General features: G+C 50.5%; 1 protein-coding gene across 1 annotated transcript in view; it reads left to right on the top strand.

Annotated features, from left to right (window-relative positions):
• Positions 1–17,419, top strand: part of LOC149345100 (uncharacterized) — a 74,838-nt gene extending 57,419 nt beyond the window's left edge. Inside the window, exon 2 of the mRNA XM_089547366.1 lies at positions 14,748–17,419. Within this exon, the coding sequence (XP_089403492.1) occupies positions 14,777–17,419 (2,643 nt within the window). The 5' untranslated portion in view covers positions 14,748–14,776. The remainder of the gene's footprint in view (positions 1–14,747) is intronic.
• Positions 17,420–27,894: the final 10,475 nt, after the last annotated feature.

Raw genomic sequence — 27,894 nt, forward strand, 5'->3', positions numbered from 1 at the left:
GGTCTTGATGGCGTTCTTAAAATGGATGGCGTTGATGTGATGCACGGCGTCCTGTGGCAGGAACACTTGAGTTGTCCCCATAGCATCGTCCTTGTACGTCTTTCTTAATATTTCAAGAGTTTCCTTTCAACTTTTTGCGAGCAAAAATCAGAATTTCACCGGCGCACGCTGTTCACGAAAATCAGCCATTGCAAAAACGACATTCACACAGTCGTCACTCTAAAACGCTGCCTAAACTAGTCAGACCTCCTTCAACGACGGCACTCGGCTTACTGACTCTGGAATGTTCGTTCTATGCGCTCCTAGTGGCAAAACGCGGTACCACAGAAGCTTTGCCGACCAAGAAATTTAGTCCGGTTTCTTTTGGGTACCACTTCGTACGTCATCGGCGCACGTGTCTGTGGTGTGGCGGGCAAATCATGGGGCTTCAGACCGGGAGGGGCACCAGGCGCTACTCATACCCTTGTCATACCAAGGCGTCTCTAATCGGGAGAAGAAAGGCGCCGGGAAAATGATCGACACATACAAAACCAGTTTAGAAGCAAAAAATGCGCGATTTTTCCCACAGGGACTTGTTCCTTTGACGTCATGCTCTTTGAACAGGAGAGTTCCCTTTCTTTATTGCCCATCCTAACATATGTTCCCAGTTTTCATTCTTTTAAGATTCTTAACATAGTATTTGCATTGGCTTGGGCAGGACTGTTTAGTTGTTCCTTTTCTTCCGCTTCGACATCCTCTGACCTGGCTTTTCGCGATCAATTTTTTATTCGGTTTCATTGCATTTTGAGCAGGAACATGAATCGTAAAAGAAAGCTGTTAGCGATAACGCAACTAATCTCCTACACTGGTAATATACAATAATTTTTTTAAATGATTACTGCACAGCTTCAAGAGTACAGATGCAAACGTTCCTCAAAGGAGGCCCTCAAGCCAATGGCATCAACCGACTGACATGACTTCGCGGCTAATCCTGTTAATCCGCGGTTAAGCTTTTTGCGCCTTCCAGCCCCCTGCAATGTAACTGTTCGAGGTGCAGTGGGATTAACCGCGGCACCATGACAATCGACCGCTTCCATTCGCTGGAGTGTCTGCTTCGTCTGGCATTTGCCACTGAATTCTTGAGCTGTATCCGACTGTATGCAATCTCCCGACAGGCAGCGTAGTAATATGCTTCAGCCGCTATACTTACCAGTTATATGTGCCATTTATAAACGGCTTTCTTGCCGAGGCCCATATAAGAGCGCTTTTCCGTAGGACGGAAGTCGACAAAATTAAGTTCACCACTTCGCAACAATTAAACAAAGTTGGTGATATCTCGTGGTATAAGGAAACTTTGGTGACTCAAAAGCGCAGCCTCATTTCTGCAGTGATACCCCACAGATAGGACCCTGGCTATACGTCATGCATGCATATGAAAGAAGTTTGAATGAAATAACACCAAAAAGAAGTCTCCTATAGCTGTTTCTTTTTTAATGTACGAATGGTTATAATGCGTGAAATTTTTCATTGACACTAATATATTTTCGAGGTTTTGAAACGAAAACTCTTTATTAAAATCAGTTGACAAAAAAAAAGGTTCTGAACACAGGTTAAAACCCCAAGTCCAAACCCCAGTCACCTTATTCCGACAGCGCTACAAATCACTAATTTGAAAGCATCACAGATGGAAGCGGCAGTTGACCTTCTAACCAGAGGCGATCTGCTGCTAGACATAATTCTGTATTATTCCCGACGACATGTAATAAGTGCAAGATGCCGGGCTAGTTGGTAATCCATGATGAAATAACAGCACAAGGAACGGGACGAAAACACGAAGGAAGAAGACACAGACACGGGCGCTGTCTGTGTCTTCTTCCTTCGTGTTTTCGTCCCGTTCCTTGCGCTGTTATTTCATCAAGGACATGTAATAAGTTGAACTAGTACAGAACGTCTCAGAGTAAAGCTCCGTCAAACTTCTGACATCAGCATTAAGAGAATAAACTTACACACTTCCATCCGACAATACTTTTTCATGCCGGCCGCATGGCTGCCGCTATGCTCTTCCAAAGAAACAAGAATAGCCAAATTCAAATGAGCTAGCTCTCATAGCCTATTCTACCATGATCACAGACGCAAATAAACTTTTTGAATAATAGCACAGGGCTGACAATTCGCGAAGTTGCTCCACTACCAGCATTACGAACACTCACGAGTACATTTTGTTGCTACGTTAATTTTCATCCTAATAACTTTCTTTGTTTAAAACTCCGGTTCATACACTAGGTTCGAACTCTCGCATGTGTTCTTTTCTACAAGGCATAAGTTTCCTGACAAAAAGATAATCATCAAAATGGACGGAAATTCATCCCGTTCAACCATTTCTGTTGCGTAACTAGCTACCAGCGCCATCTTTCATATGTTAGGCAATACCAGGCTTCAGACAAAAAGGCCTCGGGAAGCTCCTGGATCAAAGGTATGACAGATCGACACTCACTATTTTAAACAGCATATGTTAGAGTACCCAAAACCGGAGGTCATTTTCGATATCTATCTGTGTTACGGCGCTATACAGTTTTGAAGTCTGAAAAATGGGCAAAATTTGGCCCCATCCGATAGGCAGCATGGTATAATATTCAAACACGCAGGGCCGCTCGTGTATTAATAGCACAGAGCTGAAACTTCGGCACATTCATCAGACTTTATGTTATACAAGTCCCCGGGTCATTTTTTGTAGGTGCTTTTGTTCAGGTTTTACAATTTTTTTCGTACCCCTTCCCATTCAGTTACGCGCCGTCTCGCCGCCGCTGTCGACAGGTGGCGCAAGTAGTACATGTCCCGCAAAGCTGGGCATACCGGCACTGAAAATTATGAGCAGTTCCGCGTAGCACTAGCTAACATTGTATGTTCAAGCGCTGTTTAATATTCATGTAATCAACAGTATTTTTCTCTCAGTCTTCGTATATTTGCCATTCCCCTGTGTAATGCCACTGGCCTTGAGGGGTAACAGAAATAAACAAATACAGAGTAATATGCAAGCCTCTCACACAACATTCGCTAATATTTCTTTCTTTCTGTAACGACGCTTTGTAGACAGCCTAAAGACTCATATTTCACTGACGTGAAGGTTCATTTTTCAGTCACAAAGTTCCATACTGTAGAGCGCAGGATAGCGCTTGTCCTGCATCGTTCTTCTTCTGTGTGTGTCATTGTAGGCGCTATTGTTTGTTTTCTTAAGTACTATGCACCATCTACCCCAAACTGAAGTTCTAAATCTTCTTTGATATTAGCAGCTCCAAATTGAAGCCTTCTGCAGGATTTGAAGGACCTATGCTTATATAAGCGCATAGCCGATTTTAGGCCCAAGGAGCCGAGTACTCATTTTATGCATATGTAAATGTAAACAGCTAATCTATCTGTACTATTGTAACTTGCATTCTCTTTTTCACCTTATGTGCTGTTCTTATATTTCGTGCCATAGTGCTGAATGTCGTGTAATTTTTGTAGTATTATAGTGTAAATTGATACTGTATGTCTGCTGTCAAAGTGCTTTCCTTTTCTCAACTATAATGCGCGATTGTAATGTGTATCTCTTATATTGTTTGGTGTATTTTCCATGTTCTTTTAAAGTACCAACTTGTTTTTCTTACGTTCAAAACTGTCATCTAATGGTCCCCTGGTCCTTGTCAAGCTGTGTGCACAGCTTTTAGCCCAGGATGACCAGCCAGATTTTTCTGGTAAATAAAGTGCATTGACTGATTTATTAATTCATTGATATGCAACTTACAAATGATTGGAAATGAGGGGAACATGTGCACGGGGCGGAAAGCGCGTGGTCTGCCAGGAAACACTGAGGTGGCCCCGCGAAGGGCCTTTAGTAAGGACGACATCCGTTTTGTGCCTCTTCACTAAGCAGCGACGACATGGCGTGCGCAGTCCTCGTTGTTTTGCCCGAGCTGTCGAAGCAATCCTTGGTAAAAAAACACGACGGAACAAAGTCGTGCTGTATGCAGATGCGATCGCCTCGTGGTTCCATTCACGGCGAACAATCATAAAGAAGCAAAATCACACTGCACTGGATGAATGATATAGCTAGACCAAGCGCAAGTCATAATTTCTCTAAAGCCACATTGCACTCGTTTAACCCTGTAACGAGGCCTAGCGCGGGTTCTGATGTCTGGCGCCGACTTCGACCGAGAGAGGGAACACGGCCGCGAGATTGGATGCCCGCAATCTTCCAGGAAGCAAAGAAGTGGCCCTAAAAAGGGCCCTTCGGAGGAGCTCTTCAACGTCAACCTACAGCGGCGTGGCGGCGCGGTGAGCAGTAGGCCCAGCGTCCGCGGCGAACAATGACTTCGGCTTCCGAGAAGCATATCCAGGGAACGATGCTGCAAAAAAAAAAAGTTTCGTTACAAGCGCCGCAATTTGGTGAGTCCTCAATACACGAGAAAACTTGCGACAATGTAGTTCAGTCCTTACCTCGGAGTTGAGAATGCGCACGCCCGACACGCGCGTCAGCGTGGCTGTCAAACGGCAGTCTTCAAAGCGCGCCTGATGCGGAACCTTGTAGAGCCGCGGCAAAAACTTTAAATACGAGCACGACACTAGCCACGTGCTCCTGGCGAAACGGCGAAAGCCGCAAGCAAAAACTGCACAGAAATTTCAGCTGGCTGCCGCCGACGAGCGCACCACGCACGAACGCCATAGCTGCACACGCCTCGAAACGGGCGCGCCGAGGCGTGGCCTCCGCGATCGCCGCCGGAGCAGATCGCGGCGGCCACGGTCGAGGATCACGAAACGAATGCCCGCTCACCACGCACGGGCGGCCCGCGGGTGCACCTAGCGAATCCCCAGGCGCTCTAGGGAGAGGTCGCGAAAGGCGCGCTGACGCCACATCCGGTTGAGAACGAGGGCGAAGTCAAGAAACGTCAGGGAGAAGCGCATCCCATCGACCAATCAGCGTTTCCAGCCTACCTACCCGCAAACGCTTGGGCGCCGCCATGTTTGTTTTACTCGAGCGCCGCCTACCGCCGACGCCATCTTGGGCTGATAATTTTCAGCCGGTGGGCTGCAGCCGAAGCAGCGTGCGATCTCTGAAATTGTCATTCGCCCGTTTTATTCCTGCCAAGCCTAGAAATTTTGGGTGGGCGTTCGCCTCGTGTCCATCCTCGTGTGTGCTATGCCATTAGCTCCTGCAATAACCAACTGGGAGCAAGCGACCATTCCTCGACGCAGCGAACGATCAGCACGGTGAGTGCCATGCTCGCAGTTCACGCGTGCTTTTTTGTCGCCGGTTGCCTGTAGGGCAAACGTGGCACGGTATTGCATGTTAGAAAAACGAAAGCAAAATGTGTTGAAACACAAGATCGCGGAGGGCAATGATTATCTAGTTTTTCGTAGAGGGCAGTTTTTCTTGAACGCTTTCGCTGCCTGCTTGGACATGGCGAGTGTGACAGTTTAGATGCTAGGCTTGCGACAGAGTACCCCGTTTACAAACTGAACATTTTGGAAACAGCGAGTACATGATCGAAACGAATCCACTTCTGATTATTAGAATGTTTGTTTGCGGAGACACGCGCTATGAAATTGAAATTCGGCCCCTCCTGCCGCTTGCTGTTCGTACTACGAGCGATACAAGCCAGTTGACTGAAAGCGATTCGCATTCTCGCCTTCTCCGCTCCCGCCAGCACTTACTGGTGCACAAATACCAGAAAATGTGCAATTACATGATCTAATCGATTGGTACGCTAATGGAACGCTATTACCACTTACTGACAGGCAGAATCGCCGACTTGTGTTGAGAATTCCAATCTCAATCGGGTCGAGGCACTGCTCAAGTCGCTGCGTTTGTTGTATCTCTGGCACGGTTATGCATAGTATGTATTTTTTTTACAGTGCATTAAATGCGATTTCAGTCGAATAATTTATTACAATGCATGGCAGAGTTTACTGTCCTGTGCATGCCGTATATTTTTCATCTTACGTTGCCATGGCTGCATTTTTTCTCACTTTGCAGTTGGCTAAAAGTTCATGTCACCGCTTCTATTCATGCCATGCTGTGCAAATTAAATTAGTATTTTTGCACTAACGACATGTTTATTTTCTTCAGGTGGCGATCACCACACCCTCCCGATATTGACGATCATGTGGGGCGGCGAAAAGAAGTTGTGGCCAAATTTGTGAAGTCCTCACATAGTGTACTGCTGAATTAAAAAAGAGCTCTGCCAAGGTCGTCCAAATACTTGATCTCTTAAAATTATGCACAGATTATAGTTTGGTAACCCAGGCGCTGCGCTTCGTTTCGCGCCCGATATTAGACATAGGCAGTGGGTTTGTTTCTGTCTGCATTTCGTTCACAAACTGCGCGAACGTTTAGCTTTCTGTTGGCTCAAGTATTTCTTGTTCACCAACTACGTCCACTGCCAATGCAACTCGGGACCGGCGGAAAAGCGGTGAAGAAAATGTACACCGCAGACGTGATGAAACCTTCGCATAACATGGTGCGCGTACATACTGGCGGCGTTTGTTTTTTTTCTACTTTCGCCCACTATTTCCGCTACCGACAATAAAACAGTGATGTTTAGAAGACGTTGGTGTTCCATACAACATTGCTGCTTTTGTTGTACAGACGCAAACACGCGCTTGACCGGTAGCTAAGCAGCCGCAGACGTTGCTCCGAGCGCCGGATTATCAGCCCAGGGGAGGACGGCAACAGCGGGGTGTCGCGCAGCGCACGTGTTTGAGAGTATTTCTCCCTCTCCTGCCCACTCCTCGTAAAATGGTCTATACTTCTGTCCCATGGCGGCATGGAGGAAAGAAGTAACCTTCCTCCATGCGTGGCGGCTTGCCGCTCTGCATGGAGGAAAAAAAACTAGGAGAGAGTGCGCTCAGCCTCCGCAAGCCATTATCCTCTGACGCCGCTGCCGAGGGCCCTTTTGCGCACTGACTCTTGGGAAATAGGCCCTCCACAGTTACCAGACTGCCAACCAGCGGTGCTTTTTAGTGAACGTCCGTGCTGCGATGCAGGGGGGTAAAGGCGGGGACACATGTCAGGCGAGCGCTCCGAATCCGGTCCGGCTCGCCGCGTCCGGCGAATGTCCGGCACGCCGCTCCGGCGGGCAGTGGCAGCCAATGCGAGCGCGCAGAGCGCCAACGTCACGATGACGTCGAGTTAGTGACGTCACAGGTGAGCACGACAGAGGTACAGCGGTGAGCGGTGTGTCGGCTGCTGAATTGTAGGGTTAGTTTGACAGCGCTGTTTTCACCGAACACCATGTCTTCGTTCAAACAGTCCCGCATTTGGGAGAACGAACAAGGTGTGCCGAGTGTAGCACCTTTTTTGAGCGCTGGCCAGTACGAAGAGCCCTCGGCTGCGGCGTCGATACGAAACCACCAGGCCTAGCGACGACTAGGGCAGTCGGGGACTAGCGCGCAGTTCGTCGCCCGGCGTTGCCGCAGGCGATGTCGTTGCCGAAAGCTCCACTCTAGCACAGGCATGCTGTCGTTGCTCGATTCTAGGAAGCATCCTTTCTGGTAGCATGGCTGTTCTGTATTTTCTTGTGCGAACGTGAAGTAAACCGAGCCTGCCGGCCGGCCAGCCTGGATCCCGTCTGCCGGCGTCATAAAAATGAGCGAATGAGTGTTCTTGACGTAAATAATAAACCCTAGGATAAGGAAATGAGAAAATTATATCATTTTTCTGGTTCATTGGCTAATACCGAGTTGCTGATAAAAGTAACAACTGTGGTACGAGCGAATTAGTTGCGAGAACCGCTTCCGCTAGCTGGCCCGACGCTGGGGTCCGGCTCGACTGGCGCCCGCTAGCCGCTGCTGAAGGCGCCACGGAAACTGACCATACTATTATTTTATTTGAGATGATGCTGTTGACAGCAAAGCGGAGTGAAGAATAGGCCTTCAATTATAGCGCAGGCGACTTCCGAAGCGCCGGCCCCTGCCGCTTCGATGCGAAGCAGGCTATAGGCCTAGCGACAACCACGGCAGACAGGCAGCAGCAGAGCTCGTCGCCCGGAGCGCCCGCGAGCGGTGCCGTTGCCGAAAGCTCGCAACATAAGCAGGCATGCTTTGTCGCCGCTCGAGTATAGCTGGCAGTCTTTCTGATAACAAGGCGATGCCGTCTTTTCTTGCAATATTTGTACACCAAGCCAAGCAGCGCTCAGGCACTGCTGCGCGGCGGCGAAGTGCGACGCCGGTTGTGGGCGGAGCTTGGGTTGAGCGGCGCAGCGATGCTCACCGCTCCCTGTGTGTCCCTGCTTGCTGTGGTGCGGCAGTTCGGAAGCGGCGACCGGACCGGCGCGCCGGACGCGTTGCCGGACATGTGTCCCCTCTTTAAAGCTGAGCTCGCAAAGCGGTCCACGCATGTAACTCGCCATTTTGAACGCCATCTAACAATACAGTATTTTGGCCAGCACAGTTTTTTCTCGCAGAATCAAGGATGGGTGAAGTTTGAGCTTGAATTCGGAAAACTGCGGTATAGAAAATAATTATGTCACTCTTACGCGCATTTTCAATGTTTTAAACACATTTTGTAATCTTTAGCATGCTGATTGTGGTCATTTCTTTTAATATCGGACGATTGTGAACATTTTCAGGAGTAAACTGAGTAAACGCTCTCGGAGTTTCGGTTTTAAGCTTCTGCTTTCGAACCTGATTTCAAGGCACTTAATTCAAGGAGCTGCATACGACAAGGAGTCACTCGCGTTCTCGTTCACCGCGATGCCACATTCGTGCGTTGATGCATGGCAACAGCTCCAAAAGGATCGGGCGATCGGGCACTTTGCATCATTTGTGAGTAAACGTGGGAAGAGATACATATGCATATTTCACGACAACTGTGTACTGTAAAGCGTGTGAATGAAAATCTCCCGCTCTTGGAACTCTCTTTAAAGGCGGTTGACACCAAGCGAATGAACCTTGCAGCCGTTTACTTTTTCACGGCATTCGTCTTTCTTAACGCCATTGCCTCAGTCTGCTTTACAGAAGACACATTGGCGCTACTTATGAAGGATGCAGGTGTTCTTGCTTAAATGCGTTTTATTACGATTTTCATCACTAATGCATGAGGTAATTAAGGTAACACTGTTGAAACGAACGGCCGCGCAACGACAACGGCACAAGAAGAAGGACATGCGCAGTCTACCAACTGTTTATTTTACGGAAAAGAGGCACACTTATGATCCTCAGCTCAAGCATCTGACAGCGCGTTATTGCTCCGAACACAGCCAGTGGCAGGAAATCGGCATGAAAACAAGTCAGCATACATGTAATCGCAGGACCCTTCTTATCACGTGCGTATAAAGCCACTAGCTTCTCATAAATGGGTTTTATAACCAGACAGAGGAATAAAAAATATCTCAGCAAAAAACCAGTGTCATACATTAGAAGCAAGTACAGTCATAAACCTAAAAAAACAAATAACAACAAAAACCCACCACAAGAACCAACCAAGCACCCACAATTTAATGCGCACAATGCTAGACATGAAAGGAAGGTTTCTCGAGCGGTACATGCCGTTTCATGCATTTCTGCCTCCACCTTGTTTCACTCGTTCGTGATGAAGCTCTGAGCGTTGCTGCGTACGAAAAATCCCATTATGAGCTCGTCCCGCGCCAGAAAAGACATGGCACCGTCTTCCTCGGCGAAGGAGAAAGATAAGAAAAAAAAATGCGAGAGGGCCGCGGTAGTTTACCTTCGACGTTTAATATATCAAAACGCTGAACATTCAAAAGCAACCAGGCAGAGCAGTTGCTCTATTTACCTTGGGCATTCGTTTCCTTTGCGTATTGTGTTCGTCCTTTTGGGGCCAAAGCAAATTTCCGACGTGTATTTGCACTCGACAACAGAGGACATGCAATATCCCGTGCGCTCTACAGACGAAATACACTCCAGCGCGTCACAATCGCGGTACTTGCCTTCAAATAACAATTCAGAAGTCACAAGCCACCTATATGAAATTACAGTCTGTATGCGACGCTGCATACCATTGAAAATGATCCAAACGCGACGATTTTCTCGTTGTTTACAGCAGTTTCGAGCAGTTGAGAGCTGCTCGGCATACCGCCATCTTCCCACGGACTACGTTGCCAGGTTCCAACTCCGTTCTTTGTCCAGATTTAGAAAGCGTCAAAACAGCTGGCAACACACGCAAACCGTTGTGTGATGGCGGCGTTCATGCGTTGCCCACTGGAATGCATGGGCTCAATGGGCAGCTTTCCCTCTAGAGTTGGTTATATTGTTACGCGGCGGCCAGCCGAAGAATGAGACGTGGTGAACCATGGCTATGAGATGATTTAATGGCCGCTGGCCTAGCACGGGCGCTCCGTCCCGCGCCACTGCCAGCTTCGTCTTCGTCACACTACCCGGGGCCTCCGAGCGATCGTCCCGATCGGTGACGAACAGACGGCGAAATGGCGATGGTCTTGAGTGAAGGATCGAACAATATGTAGAAGATGGTGCAGTGCTGGCCGCCACGATGAGAAAGATGAGAGAATGAGTCCCGGTCAACGAAGCATCCGGGCCGTAGGGTGCCAGGAGCTGACGGCCGAGGTCTCTGGACGCACCGAACGGCAGAGGCAGGGGGCCGGTGTCTTCACGTTTGGGTCAGTGGGGTCTTGGGTCGGTGGGGTCTTGGGTCCGTCGGGTCTTGGGTCCGTCGGGTCTTGGGTCCGTCGGGTCTTGGGTCGTCGTGTAGTGTGGTCCGGGCTGGGGACGGGGCTGGGGTGAGCGTCGAGGTCGGTTCAGGTCGGGCGGGCTGGGGCACGGCCGTGCGGCGCTAACTAGGTACTCACGGCCGACGTCCACGGCAGGCCCAGGACGCCGAAGCTCCGTGACCAGGATGGCGATGAAGGGACCCCAGCACCTCACACCAAATGTTACGCGGCGGCCAGCCGAAGAATGAGACGTGGTGAACCATGGCTATGAGATGATTTAATGGCCGCTGGCCTAGCACGGGCGCTCCGTCCCGCGCAACTGCCAGCTTCGTCTTCGTCACAATATTAACTCTATCCTCCGATGTAGCGCAGAAGCGCAGCGCCTGTGTTGCAGCTTTTTCGGAATGCGTACCGAGCTCGAGGTTGTCTGAATGCTCCGCGTCTCAACACTTCACTTCTGTTGATTACACTCTAGAGTTTTTGGATGCACTGTAGAAAACTGCAGGCAAACTTTTCATCAAAGGTTGCGGCCGCGACCTCGTCACTGTTCAACTGTGGTTCATAAAGAGAATATAGAGGAATTCCTTTCGTCGTTATAAACACATGCGGAGCGTTTATTTCAGCGCATGCTATTAGCGGAGAACTCGAGAGTAGGCGAAGAAAACGAGCCTCAAAAAGGGCGCAGTGGCTTTCAGAGCGCTCACGGCGCACGGACGTGTTTAACGAGAGCTCCGACGCGCTGCGCAAGATTCTATTTCTCGGGCAGGCGGACTACGGCCCGCCCATGGGCCCGCCGTTCTCCGCTATTCTCGAGACACAAGTCGCACCGATCGAATACGCTCGCGCACATACGCAATTCCGGCGTGAAATGCAGCAGTGAAGTATTTCTCTCTCTCGCTGTCGAGAGAGAGTGCCGGCGGCTTTACGTCTGCCCCTGCACGGGGTCTCCCGGCCACTGCGCACAATCGCCTACAAAAAGAAGTAAACTGTATGTAATACGTAGCCGCGCGTACGCAGCGTCCTGTCTCGGACTAATCGCGCGCGTGGCACACTGCACTAGCGGCCGGGATGGGGCGCCCGGCCGCGTATACCGTCCGAGGTAGCACCCACAGAGCGTTCGTGTCACGCGTGCACTACCTGGCGAAGAGCAAGCGCGAAGTCAAGTCCGCCTGCTCACGCACAGAGGCTCACCATTGTTCTGTCACGGGTGCGCGCACTGCCGCGCGGCCACAGGAGCGCTTCGAGACTGTCCGGGATGATTCCCAGCGCCCTGTAGGCCGTGTGCATCTCGCGACGCGGCACTGCAGAAGCGGCACAGCGAAGGAGCATGTGCTCCAATATCTCCACTGCGCTGCAGTAAGCGCACTCGTCGCTCCTGTATGGCGGCTGCTGCAGCGAGCGAGCAGTTTGCGCTCACCACAGAGCCGTCAGTGAACACAAGCAGATGGTCGCGCAGTTGCTCGTAGAGCGAGAGAGCGAAACCGAAATCCGGCTAAGAGCTACCGCTGCCTTGTCACGTGAGGGCCTATTTCCCATGATGTTTTCCATTGTAGTTTTTATGACTAGGCTTCAAGATTGTGACGTCATGGTCCCTTCTAGTTTTTTTCTTCCTCCATGCCGCTCTGCCATCGGCGGAGTAATACGTAGTAGTCCGTAGTAGCAAATAGTCCGCGCGTATGTTTATTTCGGAGGGCTTATTTTGCGGCTATATTATCTGCGAATGAAACTATTTATTCATGGAAACCTAAAAAACAAAATAAAGTGAAAGCAAAGCCTCCACGGAGCTGGCTGACAGGCACTTCACGCATTGGTCGACTCTGCCTACCGTACGCGGAGAATTCAAAAAATAAAGGCGGGAGCCGGACGTTAATTCGATTTAATTAGGGAATTCGGCCACATAGGGCAATAAGTCGCAGTTTCTAAGAATGCTAGGAACGTTTAGATCGAGTTCCCGCGGCAAAAAGACAAATTCAAAATCCTCTTCAGTGCACCTTTAAAGGTGCAGCGCTCATGGCTGCACCCTTTCCAACACCTTGATTTTTTCTTATTTTTTGTTGGAAAAGGGTGCGCTCAGAACGTTAGCACCTTTAATGCACCCATGGACCCTTCAAAGCTGCACGGGTGCAAAGGTGTTGTAGCCCCTTTGGGTGCAAGAGTGCGTAAAGGAGTACGGTATTCTTTCACTTGCCGAACAACATTCAAGTAGTTCAATCAAGCGTGCTTTTAAAATGATGCGAGCTATTCGAGTTTTTCATTAAAAGACAGCTGCAACCTTGATGCAAGACTATGACTGGAGTCTGTGTCCCCAGAATGTGATAACTGACTGATTTATTTTAGCTGAAGTGCTAAGCGTCACTGACTCCAAATAGGGGGTCACTGAAATGGCACATATAAACTTTGAGAAAGTTTGATCGGCTTGCAGCCTTAGGGCTGCGGCCGTTTATCTGTTTTTTCAGCCAGCGTCCGTTCCGGCGGACGCGGTTGTTGCGACGCGCGTCTTTACTCTCTCTTTTACTCTCTCCTCTTATCTTTCAACTCTCTTCTATCTGCACGTGGCAGCGGTGCTGGCTCGGCTGGAGCCAGTTGGGAGGACCGTGCACTTTCCCTTTTCATCCTTCTCTCAGTCGCAACCAACCAAGTTTGATCAGAAGGGTATCTGTTGTTTCAGCCGGCGTCTTCGCTTCGGCGGACGCGGTTGTTGCCACGCGCGTCATTGCACAGCAAGGAGGGTCAGAAACACCGTGAGACACGCATGTGTGTATTATAATTATAGTTGGAGATGCCGTAACGTTAGTGCAAAGTTAGACAGGTCGTCGGCAGCTTTTCGTACGAAATGTCTAGCTTATATACAAGAGTGCACCCCAAAAAAGAAATTGATCAGCGCCTTTTAAAAGTAATAAAAACCTATGAAACTTTAAAGCAGTCGGAAAAAGGGTACGACAAGCATACTTTGCACCCTTTTACATAGCAAAAAAAATAAGGGTGCAACTGTAACGATCCCACCCTTGCTATGGGTGCGACGAGCATACTTTGCACCCTCTTGGGAGGGTGCAAGGGTGTGAGTTATAGACACGGAAGTGCACCCTTAAGGGTGCAAATTTTTTTACAGTGAGAGAAAACTATATAACGGCTGTATCTTACCGGTGCTAACCAATGGAGGAGAGACGTGGACGTTAACGAAAATGGTTAAACTTATATTGAGGACAACGGAGCGAGCTGTGGAGATGAAAATGGAATGCGTAACGTTAAGAGATCCGAAGCGGGCGGAGTGGTTGAGGGAACAATCGCGGGTTAATGACATCCCAGTCGAAATCAAGAAATAGAAATAGACTTGGCCAGTACATGCAATGCGAAGGCAGGATTACTGATGGTCGTTAACGGTAACGGACTGGGCACCAAGAGAGGGCAGGCGTAGCACGGGGCGGCAGAAAGTTAGATAGATGGGTGGATGCGATAAAGAAGTTTGCGAGCATCAGCAGTGCGCAGTTGGCACATGACTGGGTTAATTGGAGATGCATCGGCGATGCATTTGTCCTACAGTGCACGTAGGCTCATGATGATTATACATTCCGCACTACGCCGTGACACTCGAGTGTTCTTGGCTTCATTTATGATTTCTCCTTTTTTCTCTTCCTTTGTTTATGTAAGAACGCATCCTTGTGACAGCTTTTTAAGGATACTTAATCATCCTCTCAAGCTATATTTTCATCTCTTCTCTGGATGAATAAATGGTTTGCACGCGACGTCATCAGTTCCATGCTTGAACTGCAGGGATAGATCTTATAGCACAGGGTAGGGGCAGAAGGCGATTTCAGAAAACTCTTAGCTCGTCTCATGCTCAGGAATATCTTGCCAACATGTTTTCCAAGCAACCTTACACTCCAACTAGGTCGTTGTGGATCACGCCCGTTCGAATAATCAGACGAATCAACGAGATCATGGCGGTGCGGTAGCGTTGCTGTAAAACATGCATGGTGAATGATTTACATTCAAGCTGTTGTACGTTCCTCATGTCACGAGCCTGGGCGAGAGCAGCAGGAAATGTGTTTCGTAATTTTAGCTGCGCCAAGGGCCTTTTATTTATCCCACGATGCTTTCTTGCAGGGCGGTTCCATCCGGACGGGGCTGCCACCATGCCCAAGCGGAAGCGGCCAGATGAAAGCGCTGCCGCCAAAACTAACCAAAAGGAGGTTGTGGCGCCCAAAAAGATTCCGGAGTCCAAAGAGGTTCCTGTGGAGGTGCAAGTTCCCGAGGAGGCTAATGTTCCTGAAAACAAAGAAGTACCCGAAGACGAGGAGCTACCCGCCGATGTTGAAATGCCTGCCGAAGTCGAGGCATCCCCAGGCACCGAGGAGCCGACAGGCGTCGAAGAACCCGCAGGCGTCGACGATCCCGAAGGCGTCGACGAGCCCGCAGGCGTCGACGAGCCCGCAGGCGTCGACGAGCCCGCAGGCGTCGACGAGCCCGCAGGCGTCGACGAGCCCGCAGGCGTCGAGGAACCCGCAGGCGCAGAGGAGCGCGAAAACGAGGAAGCGCCCGAAAACTTGGAGGTGCCGGAAGACGTTCACGCCACAAAGGCCCCGTCACTGCCATTGGAACAGATGGACGGAGTCTGCAGCCGGTACGCCGGTCTAAGAGTAGACCATCGTCGACCATGCACGAGCCGGGAAGGCCACCTGTGTCACATCGTCGCCAATGTGAAAGCTTGGAACAGCTTCTTTTGGGCCGTCGGGCTGGAACTAAGAGAGGACGCTGCCTCCCAGCTCATCCTCGTTCCTGCGAGGGACTGCGCATCCACGCGTAACCCCAACATGACGGAAGAGAAGTACCAAGCCGCGACAATTCTGTACTATCTGTTGACTAAGCACCGGTGCGTTGCGGAAGTCACCATCAACGACGAAATCATCGCTGGCCATGAAAACCTCGTGTGCCTTGCAATTCGCGACGCGCTGGGGCTGAAGAGGATCTCGTTGGAGTTCATAGCACCGGAGGTGGTTATCTCCAGCGCCCTTTCAGCGGCTATACTTTCCTTGACACGGCTGGAATCACTCGACCTGTTTGTGAACGCAAACGGGCACTTGCTTGCCGATCTTGCGCCTCTGCTCGCGGAAACTGCTACCTTGAAGACGCTCATAGCCTTGGGGGTCCGTGTGCAGGGTGCGGCCACGGGCACCTTCCAGGCAGGGCTGTTCCGAAACAGGAGCATCAGAGACCTGTCAATCACGTCGAGGATTCTCAATGGTGGCAGCACACCCTGCGGCATAGGCAACCCGCATGTCGCTCTTGGAGCGTATCTGAGGCTGAATACATCTCTGAGATCGGTGTTTATAAAAGAAGCTAAACATGGTCCAGACGTGGACGTCTTGACTATCTGCGATGCGCTGGCTACTCAAAAGGTGCTGGTTAGACTTAAACTAGATGTGAGCACACTCAGGTTGGAATACGCCACTGCAATAAAACAGCTTCTGTACACCAACAAGACGCTCAGGCACTTCAGCCTCACGTGCACCGTGATTGACGATGACGACGAAGTCGGTAGCGAATATGGAGAAGAAGAAGAAGAGGCCAACAACAATGAAGAACTTGCAGAGGAGTGGTGCGTTCGGTGCGGGATTGTCCACTTGCACGACGACGACCATGTAAAGCCCTGGATCTCCGCTCTTCTCGAGAACCAGACGTCCATCACGGAACTGAGATTTTCAATGTGGTGCTTTAGTCTGTTAGAGTGCCAGAAATTTTGTCGAGCGGTGTCCGCCAACAGGTCGCTCAAGAAGGTCATCCTTGAAGACCTCGGTAACCATACATCGGAAATCTGCAGAACCATCTCTGAATGCGGCCTACAAGACAGAGTCGTTGTCAACAGCCAATGCATCGTGGACTACCCAGGCAGAGGCCGCTGTCAGTACAGCTGGTCCCCTTGCGTCGTGCCGTTCGGCCTGCTCGAAAACGGTGCGGACACAATGACCCTGCCTCGCAACCTCACGCGCATGACGCTACGAGTGTACTCGCTTTTGTCCGTTGTCGGTGAAGGAGAGCCAGCCTCACTGCCCATCGTTCAGTTTATCCAGGGAGCGACTTTCATCGTACATCTGGAGCTATCTCTGGAATGGGAGTGCTGTACCCAGAGCTGGAATCTGTGTGGTCCCGCTATATGCGAAGCCGTATGCCGAAATCCGAGCATCAGAAGGCTTATGGTCTTCTTCCCCGATCGGTGTGGCTATGACTTGGCACCGTTGGCCAGCCTTTTACAACGAAGCCGAACTCTGCGTTCTTGTTCGTTGTCACCTCGCGACGGCAAGGCCTTCACTGCGCTCATCACGGACCTCTCTAAGCCGGATCTTGTGAGTAACTACTCCCTGCAGTACCTGAGATTTTTCTATAGCGGTGCTGTGATGGTGAGAGAGCGCCTGGACATCCAGGACGTCCTGCGCAGGAACCGAGCCTTGGCAAAGCGCGCTGTTCGCTTCGTCACCGGCTCCCGTGTGAAGTACACTGCGGAGGCCTTCGAGAAGATCTGCACCTCTCCAACCTTAGTAGACGAGCTTCAGGCGACGGCGTTCGTTGAGGAAGCTGAAGCAAAGCAACTGATTTCCCGGTGCGTGCTCCAAATTCAAGACTTCACAGAGTTCATGCGCCTCGCAGGCGTTGTGCAGGACTCCGTGGAGAGTAGTAGCACAGGTGACGGGAAGATGCACCTGTGTGACTTGCCCGATCTTTGTCTACGTCGCATACGGCGTTTCTTGCGCTTGAGGGACGTGCTCGTTTCACCGGAGTAGAATGGTGCCGTGCTGAATGTTATTCTTGTGTGTCCCCTGGAACTTTTTGCTACGTTTTTGCACTGTATAAAACGTCACTCGCTGTATAAAATGTTATATTGCATATATGCATTGTATAAAATATCACTCACAAAAAATGCACTATACGCCTTCGGTGTTCTTTCCATAAGTTGCTGTCTTCCCCCTCTCATAACAGTAGGTAGCTGTTCTGAACAATATGTTTCAACACCGATTAGAGGTCTCTTCGGTGTTTGTGGCATTTCCTAACCGTTGACTTCGGGTGGATCCAAAGAGATTGCAGCAGTTCTTCCTTTCTTTCTTTCTTTCTTTCTTTCTTTCTTTCTTTCTTCCTTTCTGTATTTCTTTCTTTATTTCTTTCTTTCTTTATTTCTTTCTTTCCTTCTTTCTTTCTTTCTTTCTTTATTTCTTGCCTTCTTTCTTTATTTCTTTCTTTCTTTATTTCTTTCTTTCCTTCTTTCTTTCTTTCTTTCTTTATTTCTTGCCTTCTTTCTTTCTTTATTTCTTTCCTTCTTGATTTATTTCTTTATTCCTTTCTTTATTTATTTCTTTCTTTCCTTCTTTATTTCTTTCTTTACTTTCTGTATTATTTCTTTCTTTATTTCTTTCTTTCTTTATTTCTTTATTTCTATCTTTCTTTCTTTCTTCATTTCTGTCTTTATTTCGTTCTTCATTTCTTTCTTTATTTATTTCTTTCCTTGTTTCTTTATTTATTTCCTTCTTTCTTCCTTTCCTTCTTTCTTTATTTCTTTATATCTTTCTCTATTTCTTTACTTCTTTCTTTCTTTATTTCTGTATTTCTTTCTTTATTTCTTCCTTTTTTATTTGTTTACTTCTTTATTCCTTTCTTTATTTCTTTCTTTATTGCTTCCTTTATTTCTTTAGCGCGGACTTACTGCACTTAGGAACAAAACAAAAAGGCTTGGATTATTAAATCTACTCATTAAAGAGTGCTGCCATTGCTACTGAGTCTTCACAGACAACGCTTCAATTTCTTCAGGGCAATGGTGACAATAATAATGCTCTCCTCGGTATACACGGAAGCAAACTCTCTTCACCAACTTGTTTTCGTAGTAAATTGGGGTTCTTTTTCCCAGATATTGGTATCTCTGAACGATCCATTTTATGGACACTTTGGCAGGGACATGAGTGTCCATATGAACGGCACATGACTGTACGGAATTACGAGCCAGAACATGGAAGAGGGCACCATAGGTTATTCGGGCGGAGATAAAAGAATTGGAATTCAGGGGAGTATAGCTCACCTGCGACTTTCTCGCTTTTTCGTTTTTTTTTTCGTCAAATCAGCGGATGTGTCAGTTAAAAGCTGCCCTAATTAAGTCCCCGTGCTAATGTAGGTTGCTCCAGTTTCCGTCGAGTAGCCGTGTATTGTTCCATCAGCAAGAAATGGTTTGGTTTGGTTTATGGGGTTTAACGTCCCAAAGCTACTAAGGCTATGAGAGACACCGTAGTGAAAGGCTCCGGAAATTTCAACCACCTGGGGCTCTTTAACGTGCACTGACATCGCACAGTACACGGGCCTCTAGAATTTCGCTTCCACCGAAATTCAGCCACCGCGGCCGGGGTCGAATTTTCCTGCCGGCGATTCTTTCGTTTTTTTTGTTGCAGTTGTTTGCCCACGCGCATGTGCGCCCTGCTCTGCTCGTATCTTGGATTAAAATTTAGAATATTGGAATACTTCAAGGTAGTGTTATGAAAATACTAAAGCTCGATGCATAGCAAAATCCTTGTTTTAAACTTGGGGCATCTCTCGCTTTGAGTAGTGCCATATAAGACCAAAGGGGAGTGTTTGTGACGATAGCAAAAACGTCGATAGCAAAACAAAAAAAAATGAAAACCTGCCGAAGAAGTTTCTCGGATATATTATTGTTTGAAGAAAAAAAAAAGTCGTTCATAAAACATTTATTGCAAAAAAAATGCTTTCGGTGTTATGAGGTTTGACGACCCAAACCAGCTCTGGCTTTGAGGGACTTGTGTACGCCGGAAATCTGAACCACCTAGGGTTCTTTAACGTGCACCGACATAGCACAGTACACGGGCCTCTAGAAATTCGCCTCCACCAAAATGCGACCTCAGCGGCCGGGATCGAATCCGCGTCTTTCTGGTGAGCAGCTCAGCACAATAACTACTGAGCCATCGCGGAGCCTTCTTGTTGAGAAATGGTTTTGTTCACAATTTCTGTGTATGAAAGGTACAGACGCAAAATTTTCGCTCGTTCGTTTTGTTTGTCTTGAAAGGTCTACGGGCCTTGCAATCATCAAAATGGGCTCGAAGCACCACTGCGCATCGTAATTACCTGCAAATTATTTTATACCGGCAGTTTCGGTCGCGGTCGCCACCAGCGCTGAAGTGCACAAGGACGTCACGGTCGACCGGCCAAAAAGGGCGACCACATTCCTGATGTCGTCGACGTCACCGGCAAGCACAGGCTGTTGTTGTGAACGACCACTGGGCTCGTTCTCGCCAAAATAATTGGGGCAGTTAAAGGGACCCTGAAATTGTTTCTTCAATCATATTTTATTGCAACAACTCTGTGGAGGTGGTCTCTGCGAGTATTCTAGTCAGATTCAGAAAGCTGCGCGTGGAACCAATAATTTACAAACAATTTTTCAAGCTTGCCGCTCACAGCCGATTAGGGTGACACCTCAGCGCGCGTTTTTAGCCGCCCCTACCACATAACGTAAACTGGGCAGCCTTGGCCATGGACTGGGCGACCCTTATCATTGGCTCTGCCCAATGACGTCACGCGCAATTTTTGCAATAATTCATTTGAAACTGAGCAGTGATGCTCCTTGAAATACTATTTTATTGATTGCTTTGTAGCAGGATTTCCGGGGAAAGGAACTTAGCGACAGATAGCCAAAATGCCGGTCCGAGAGCTTCGGTCATCCAGCCAGCGATCTCGCGCCACGCGCTAGCGGAGCGGCGGCCGCCGCTGCTCATCTTCCTCTTTACAATCACCCCCGGGCTGAAGGCGAAGCCATCCTGGCGAGTCAGGGAGACGACAACACACACGGGTCATAGTACGGCTTCAGGCGTGACACATGAACAGTCTCGCGGCTGCGTCGGCGTTGATCTGTGGAGGGTGTCACCGGGTCGACAATGTAGTTGACCGGGGAAGTGCGCTCTACGATGCGGTAAGGTCCGTGGTACTTGGGGAGAAGTTTGGACGAAAGGCCAGGTGAGGTAGACGGCACGTGAAGCCAGACGAGAGAGCCGGGTAGAAAACTGTCATCAGTGTGGCTTGTGTCGAAACGGAATTTTTGACGCCCCTGCTCGCCGGATGTTAACGACCGAGCGAGCTGACGGCACTCCTCGGCATGCTTGGACGCCTCCGAAAGAGTGGTGCACTCGGACACGTCGGGCCGGTAAGGAAGTACTGTGTCGAGTGGTGAGGAAGGTTCGCGCCCGTAGAGGAGAAAAAATGGCGAGAAGCCGGTGGTGGTCTGCGTGGCGGTATTGTAGGCGTAGGTGATGAACGGCAGGATCCTGTCCCAGTCGGAGTGGTCGGAAGACACGTACATCGACAGCATATCGCCCAAGGTGCGGTTAAACCGTTCCGTCAAACCGTTAGTCTGAGGATGGTAGGCCGTGGCGGTATGGTGAGTGATCTTACACTGTTTGAGAAGAGATTCCACGACCTCGGACAGAAAAACGCGCCCACGGTCGCTCAGCAGTTCTCGGAGCGCTCCATGGCGAAGAATGAAGTGATGCAAGATGAAAGAGGCAACGTGTGGTGCCGTAGCAGCAGGAAGAGCCGCGGTTTCGGCGTAACGCGTGAGGTGGTCGACGGCTACAATAACCCAGCGGTTGCCAGCAGCAGTGTAAGGAAGGGGGCCGTAGAGGTCAATTCCAACTCTGTCAAAAGGACGGAAAGGGCAAGGGAGAGGCTGCATCTGGCCGACTGAGTGGTGAGGAGCCGGCTTGCGACGTTGACAGTCAGGGCACGAGCGGACGTATTTGCGGACGTAGGTGGACATACCGCGCCAATAATAGCGGAGACGGAGTCGCGTGTATGTTTTAAAGGCGCCGGCATGAGCAGACTGCGGGTCGTTGTGAAACAGGGCACAGAATGTCGACCGCAGATGGGCAGGGACGACAAGCAACCACTTCCTGCCGGTAGGGACGTAGTTGCGGCGGTACAATAGACCATCACGAATGGCGAAGTGAGCAGCCTGGCGGCGGAGGGCACGAGGCACGGGTGCCGCCGAGGAATTTGAGAGAAAACGTACAAGCGAAGATATCCAGGGGTCCTTATTTTGCTCGCTGCCCATGGTATCTGTTGAAAACGACAGCGAAGCGCAACCGGTTGGCGAGTGGCAGACGTCTGGCGGCAGTGGAGAGCGGGACAATGCGTCGGCGTCGTTATGTTTTCGGCCGGAGCGATAGATGACACGGATATCATACTCCTGTAGGCGTAGGGCCCATCGAGCGAGGCGGCCTGTAGGGTCTTTCAAGGAGGCCAGCCAGCACAGGGAATGATGGTCCGTGACGATATCGAAAGGGCGGCCATAAACGTAAGGGCGAAACTTTCCGATCGCCCAAACAATCGCCAAGCATTCCTTCTCGGTTACTGAGTAGTTGGATTCCGCTTTTGTCAGTGCACGGCTCGCGTAGGCAACGACATACTCGGGAAATCCGGGTTTACGTTGCGTAAGGACAGCGCCGAGGCCAACGCCACTGGCATCGGTGTGAATTTCAGTGGGAGCAGTGGGGTCGAAGTGGCGTAAAATAGGAGGCGCTGTGAGCAGCCGGCGTAAGGTGATGAAGGCGTCGTCGCAGTCAGGTGACCAATCGGACAGGTTGTTGGCGCCCCGAAGAAGTTTCGTAAGTGGTGCGATGATAGAGGCAAAATTTCGGACGAAACGTCGGAAATAAGAACACAGGCCGAGAAAGCTGCGAAGTTCCTTCTGAGTCGACGGCTTGGGGAACTCAGCGACGGCACGAAGTTTGGCTGGGTCAGGAAGCACGCCGTCCTTAGAGACGACGTGACCTAAAATTGTCAGTTGGCGGGCGCCAAAGCGACACTTTTTGAGATTAAGTTGGAGCCCCGCGGCAGTTAAACATGTCAACACGTGCTCCAAGCGGTGAAGGTGCGTCTCAAAATCAGGCGCGAAGACGACAATGTCATCTAAGTAGCACAGGCACGTGGTCCACTTCAGGCCGCGTAAAATGGAGTCCATCATTCGCTCGAAAGTCGCTGGGGCATTACAAAGGCCGAAAGGCATGACGGTAAATTCGTACAGGCCATCTGGTGTAACAAAAGCCGTCTTGGCACGGTCAGCCTCGGCCACAGGGACCTGCCAATACCCCGAACGCAGGTCTAAAGAAGAAAAGAACTCCGCGCCTTGTAGGCAGTCAAGGGCGTCATCGATTCGCGGCAGCGGGTAAACGTCTTTGCGGGTGATCTTGTTAAGCCGCCGATAATCGACGCAAAATCGTATTGTGCCATCTTTTTTCTTCACTAGAACCACAGGAGAGGCCCATGGACTACTGGATGGTTGAATGACGCCTCGCTGAAGCATGTCGTCCACCTGAGTGTTGATAATCTGGCGTTCGGCGGCCGAAACTCGGTACGGGCGTTGACGAAGCGGCAAGTGGGCTCCGGTGTCGATCTCATGGGTCACGGTAGACGTGCGGCCGAGTCGGTTTTGAGCCACGTCGAAAGAAGAGCGAAACTGGTTCAGTAGGTGAAGTAGTTGGGCGCGTTGCGGTGTGGCAAGACTGGCGTCGACGGAATCGGCAAAGGCATCGTCTGTGGCCACAGCGGGAGATGCGGGCAAAGTAAGAGAATTAGTAGCAAGAGAACATGATTCGGCGCATCGTTCGGGATCGAGCAAAGAGTCGACGGGCTGAATGTGGCCAAGGCATTCGCCACGGAGAAATATGCAGGGGCTCAAAAAAGGGTTCGAGATCGGGATGAGGCTGCAGCCGTCTTGAACAGTGAGCAGAGCGAAAGGCAGAGGCAGACAGTGTCGAGAGATGAAGACGTCGGATGGTGTAAAGACGACGGCGCCGTCAGATGCGGTGAGGCAGGAGACAGGGACAGGAACAGATGAGCACGGAGGAATCTCGATGTCGTCAGCCACAGACAGTTTGCCCCACGAAGATGACGTATCAGGCGAGGTAGCACTGCACGGAAGAAGTTCGAGCTCGGCACGAGCGCAGTCGATGAGGGCCTCATGTTGGGAAAGAAAGTCCCAACCTAAAATAATGTTATGCGAGCACGATGAGAGAACGACGAATTCAACAGTATATAAGGAACCGTAAATGGTGACCCTGGCTGTGCAGGCGGCTAAAGGCGAGATGCGCTGTGCATTAGCTGTATGAAGCGAAAATCCGGATAACGGCGTCGTCACTTTGCGAAGTTTCCGGCACAGTTTCTCATTCATCACAGAAACAGCAGCGCCAGTATGAACAAGCGCCAAGGCGCTGTGGCCCTCCACAGAAACGTCGAGCACATTCGCTGGGGACAAACGAGGCCTTGAACTTGTCGCCGAATACGCACTTCTTGCCTCGGGAACTGCGGCAACTAGTTTTCCTGGCGCATAGGGGAATGAGGACGCAGTGGCGAAACAGAACGGTGCCGCGGGGATGGCGAACGGCGGCGAGAATACGGGCGGCGATCGGAGGCATCAAGCTGTTCGGCAGCCGACGGACGTGGCGGGGGCTGTGGTGCCGCGTAGACGTAGGTTCTGGGGTCATCCACGGGTGGTGGCACACGGCGTCGGCACAGGCGCTCAACGTGGCCAGGGACACCACATGCATAGCAAATAGGACGGTTGTCACGGGTGCGCCAGGGGTTGACACGAACAGGAGGTGGTCGGGTTGGAAAGGCAGGCGGCGGCGGCGTCGGAGGATAATACGGGACAAACGGCTCGGCTCTTGGTTTTCGGACGGTGTCGGCGTATGTGAGCGGCGCTGCAGCGGGAACCGGCGGACGAACAGGTGGTAGCGCTTCGGTCACTTGCTCGCGAATCACCGTTTGTAGGGTCGGATCCAGGTTGGAGGGAGGCCCCTGCACGCCGTGAAGAAGTGACAGCTGTCGAGCCACCTCCTCACGTACAAAGTCTTTTATCTGGTCAAGCAGCGAGCTGTGGGAGGTTGTCACGGAAAGGCTGGAAAGCGAGTCAGGCTGCACGGAAGGTGGTAGCACCAGAATGCGCTGCTTGCGGAGCTCATCGTAGCTCTGACACAGGTTGAACACTTCGGCAACGGTGGTAGGGTTCCGGGCGATAAGCATCTGAAATGCTTCCGTTTCGATTCCTTTCAGGACATGCTTAATCCGGTCCGCCTCGGTCATAGACGAGTCCACCCTTGAACAGAGGTTGATGACATCCTCGATATAACTCGTGAACGATTCTCCGTGTAGCTGGGCTCTCACTCGCAGGCGCTGTTCAGCGCGCAGCTTGCGTACTGCAGGGCGCCCAAATATGTCAGAAAAGGCTCTTTTGAAGGCAGACCAGGTGGTAAAGTCTGATTCATGGTTCCTGTGCCATAGGCTGGCCACGTCCGAGAGGTAAAACACCACGTTGTTCAATTTCATGGCGTCGTCCCACCGGTTGTGGCCGCTTACCCGCTCGTAGGAGGCAAGCCAATCCTCCACGTCGTGATCATCGGACCCGGCAAAAATGTCTGGGTCCCGCTGTCGGAGAGCGCCAGGGCAAACGACGGGCGTAGGCGAAAGGGAAGATGACTGGCTTGCGTCGGTGGACATGGCTGGAGCGATCGTTCTGCTGCGAAGCTCCAGGACGTTGGCCAAAGGCTGTACCCAGCACAGCTCCACCAAATTGTAGCAGGATTTCCGGGGAAAGGAACTTAGCGACAGATAGCCAAAATGCCGGTCCGAGAGCTTCGGTCATCTAGCCAGCGATCTCCCGCCACGCGCTAGCGGAGCGGCGGCCGCCGCTGCTCATCTTCCTCTTTACAGCTTATTATTTTTTAAAACACACGTATACAGAGGTAAGAATCCAGCGCATTTCTTGAAATTAATGTAGTATTTCCGGAGGAGAAGGCAATCCGTCTGCTCACAAAAGTACGTGTTCTCGTCAAATATTTGCGCCCTCCTTTGCGAGTTTCCTAGCTGTGCCGATGACTTGCTGCTGTCGTCGCCCTGTCGGTCTTGGTATGGCGTGTACTGAAAGGCTCGAAGCCCATCTCAGCGGTGCCTGCACGCAGCCGCGCTTCGAGCTCCGTATCCCTGCCGTTCGAGCAGCAAGCAGGAGACACATGTGCGAAAACTTGGCCGGCGCGCCGCGCCGATCGTCATCAGAAAGACTGCCAGCTATACTCGATCAGCGACAAAGCATGCCTGCTTATGTTGGGAGCTTTCGGCAACGGCACCGCTCGCGGGCTCTCCGAGCGACAAGCTCTGCTGCCTGGCTGCCGTGGTCGTAGCTAGGCCTATAGCTAGTTTCGCGTCGAAGCCGCAGCGGCCGGCGCTTCGGAAGTCGCCTGCGCTATAATAAAAGGCCTACTCTACACATCGCTTTACTGTCAGGAGCATTATTTCACAATAAAATAATAGTATGGTCAATTTCCGTGGCGTTTTCAGGGGCAAAGCTAGCGGGCGCCAGGCGAGCCGGACCCCAACGTCGGGCCAGCGGCAGCTGCAAGGCGGTTGTGGCCAGAAATTTGCTCGTATCACAGTTGTTACCTTTACCAGCAGCTCAGTATTGGCCAGCGATCCTCAACAATGACACCTTTTTCACATTTCTTGTCCCAGGATTTATTATTTACGTCAAAAACACTCTTTAGCTCATTTTTTATGACGCCGGCAGACGTGATCCAGGCTGGTCGGCCGGCCGGCATGCGGCGTACTTGACGTTCGCACAAGGAAATACAAAACAGCCATTCTACCAGAGATGATGCTTCCTAGATTCCAGCAACGACAACATGTCTGTTCAAAAGTGGATCTTTCGGCAACGACACCGACTGCGGCAACGCCGGGCGACGAACTGCGCGCTGGTCCCAGGCTGCCCTAGTCGTCGCTAGGCCTAACTGGTTTCGCATCGAAGCCGCGGCTGACGGCGCTTCGGAAGTCACCTGCGCTATAGCAAAAGGCGTACTCTTCACAACGCTTTACTGCGAACTCGTCCCATAATAGAAGATATATTCGATTTCCACGACGCCTTCAGCAACGGAGCTAGGAGGCGGCAGGCGAAGCGCCGCAGCAGCGCCAAAGCGGCTATGGGATGAAATTTGCTAGTATCGCATTCATCACTTTTACTAACGATAGTCAGAAATGATGCATTTTTGACATGCATCTATCCCACGGCTTGCTATAAACGTGAACAAACAATACAAGCGCGTTTTTCAGTCCCCGGCGGCCAGCATCAAAGCTGGCAGGCCGGCCCGGCGTGGCTCGGCCCCGATCGAGCACCCTTAACAATTCGCTGAACAATTTTTGCGGTGCGGTGACAGGTGATGGAATACCGATCCCTCGTGCGCTTTTGCGAACCTTGGCAAAGAGCTTTTCAGGGTCCCTTTAAGTGAGCCTTGAAGTTTCTCCATGTGGGTATAAATGCCGAGCGCCTGCTCGGAGCACATTCAAAATCATGTTTAATTATGTTCCAGTCAATTCCTGCCAACGGAACTGGCTGGATGGCATCTCGTTACGGCCGTGAAACAAATCTTTAACGATGGCGGATGCTGGCTCTCATTGGAAAGCAAGCACGTGTTAGCAGAGCTGAATGGCTGCGAAGGAGCCATGTTTCCCCAAGCCTTTTTCCTTGAAGATCGGCATAACTTGATCTCTGTGAAATTCACTAAGCACGCACATTTTTATTACGGGTGTAAATGGGTTACCAAGTAGGGCCAATATTTTTAGCGGTGCAAAAAAGGCACACACACCGGACAAGACAGAAAGAAACGGACAGTAAGAGCGCGAACTGTGCGCTCTTACTGTCCGTTTCTTTGTGTTTTTTCCTGTGTGTGTGCCTTTTTTGTCGCCGCTAAAAATATTGTAACATGAACCAACAAGCCGTGCATCAAGCACTTAGGGGGACAAGTTTGGTTCAGCTACGAATACTCCTTAGAGCAGCTGCGTTTCGCCCTTCGTTCGCGGCTGCAAAACGGGTAGAGTGTATTTCGCCTAGCAAGCATTATCTCGGAGAAGCTGCGCTTAATAACACTATCGCCACCGCTGCACACCGCACAATCGTGCAGATAAGGCGCGAGAGTAAACTCCTATGTAGGATACAACTTAAAAAAACGGCAGTTGCTAACATTGGACCGCGGTCCACGGCGTCTTGTATTACCTCGCTGGCCAATCGCAACAGTAAACGAAATCAGATTTTTAATGTTTGACTATATCAAACAATCCATGTATCAAAACTATAGAGCTCGTAATTTTTTTCTTGTGATAAGCTTCTTGCTTAGGTAACAAGAAACTTTCATTAGTCGGATACAATAACATTACATTAGTCGGATACAAT

This window comes from Amblyomma mixtum, chromosome 5 (assembly GCF_055824585.1).
Source record: "Amblyomma mixtum isolate Tamu chromosome 5, ASM5582458v1, whole genome shotgun sequence".
NCBI lineage: Eukaryota > Metazoa > Arthropoda > Arachnida > Ixodida > Ixodidae > Amblyomma > Amblyomma mixtum.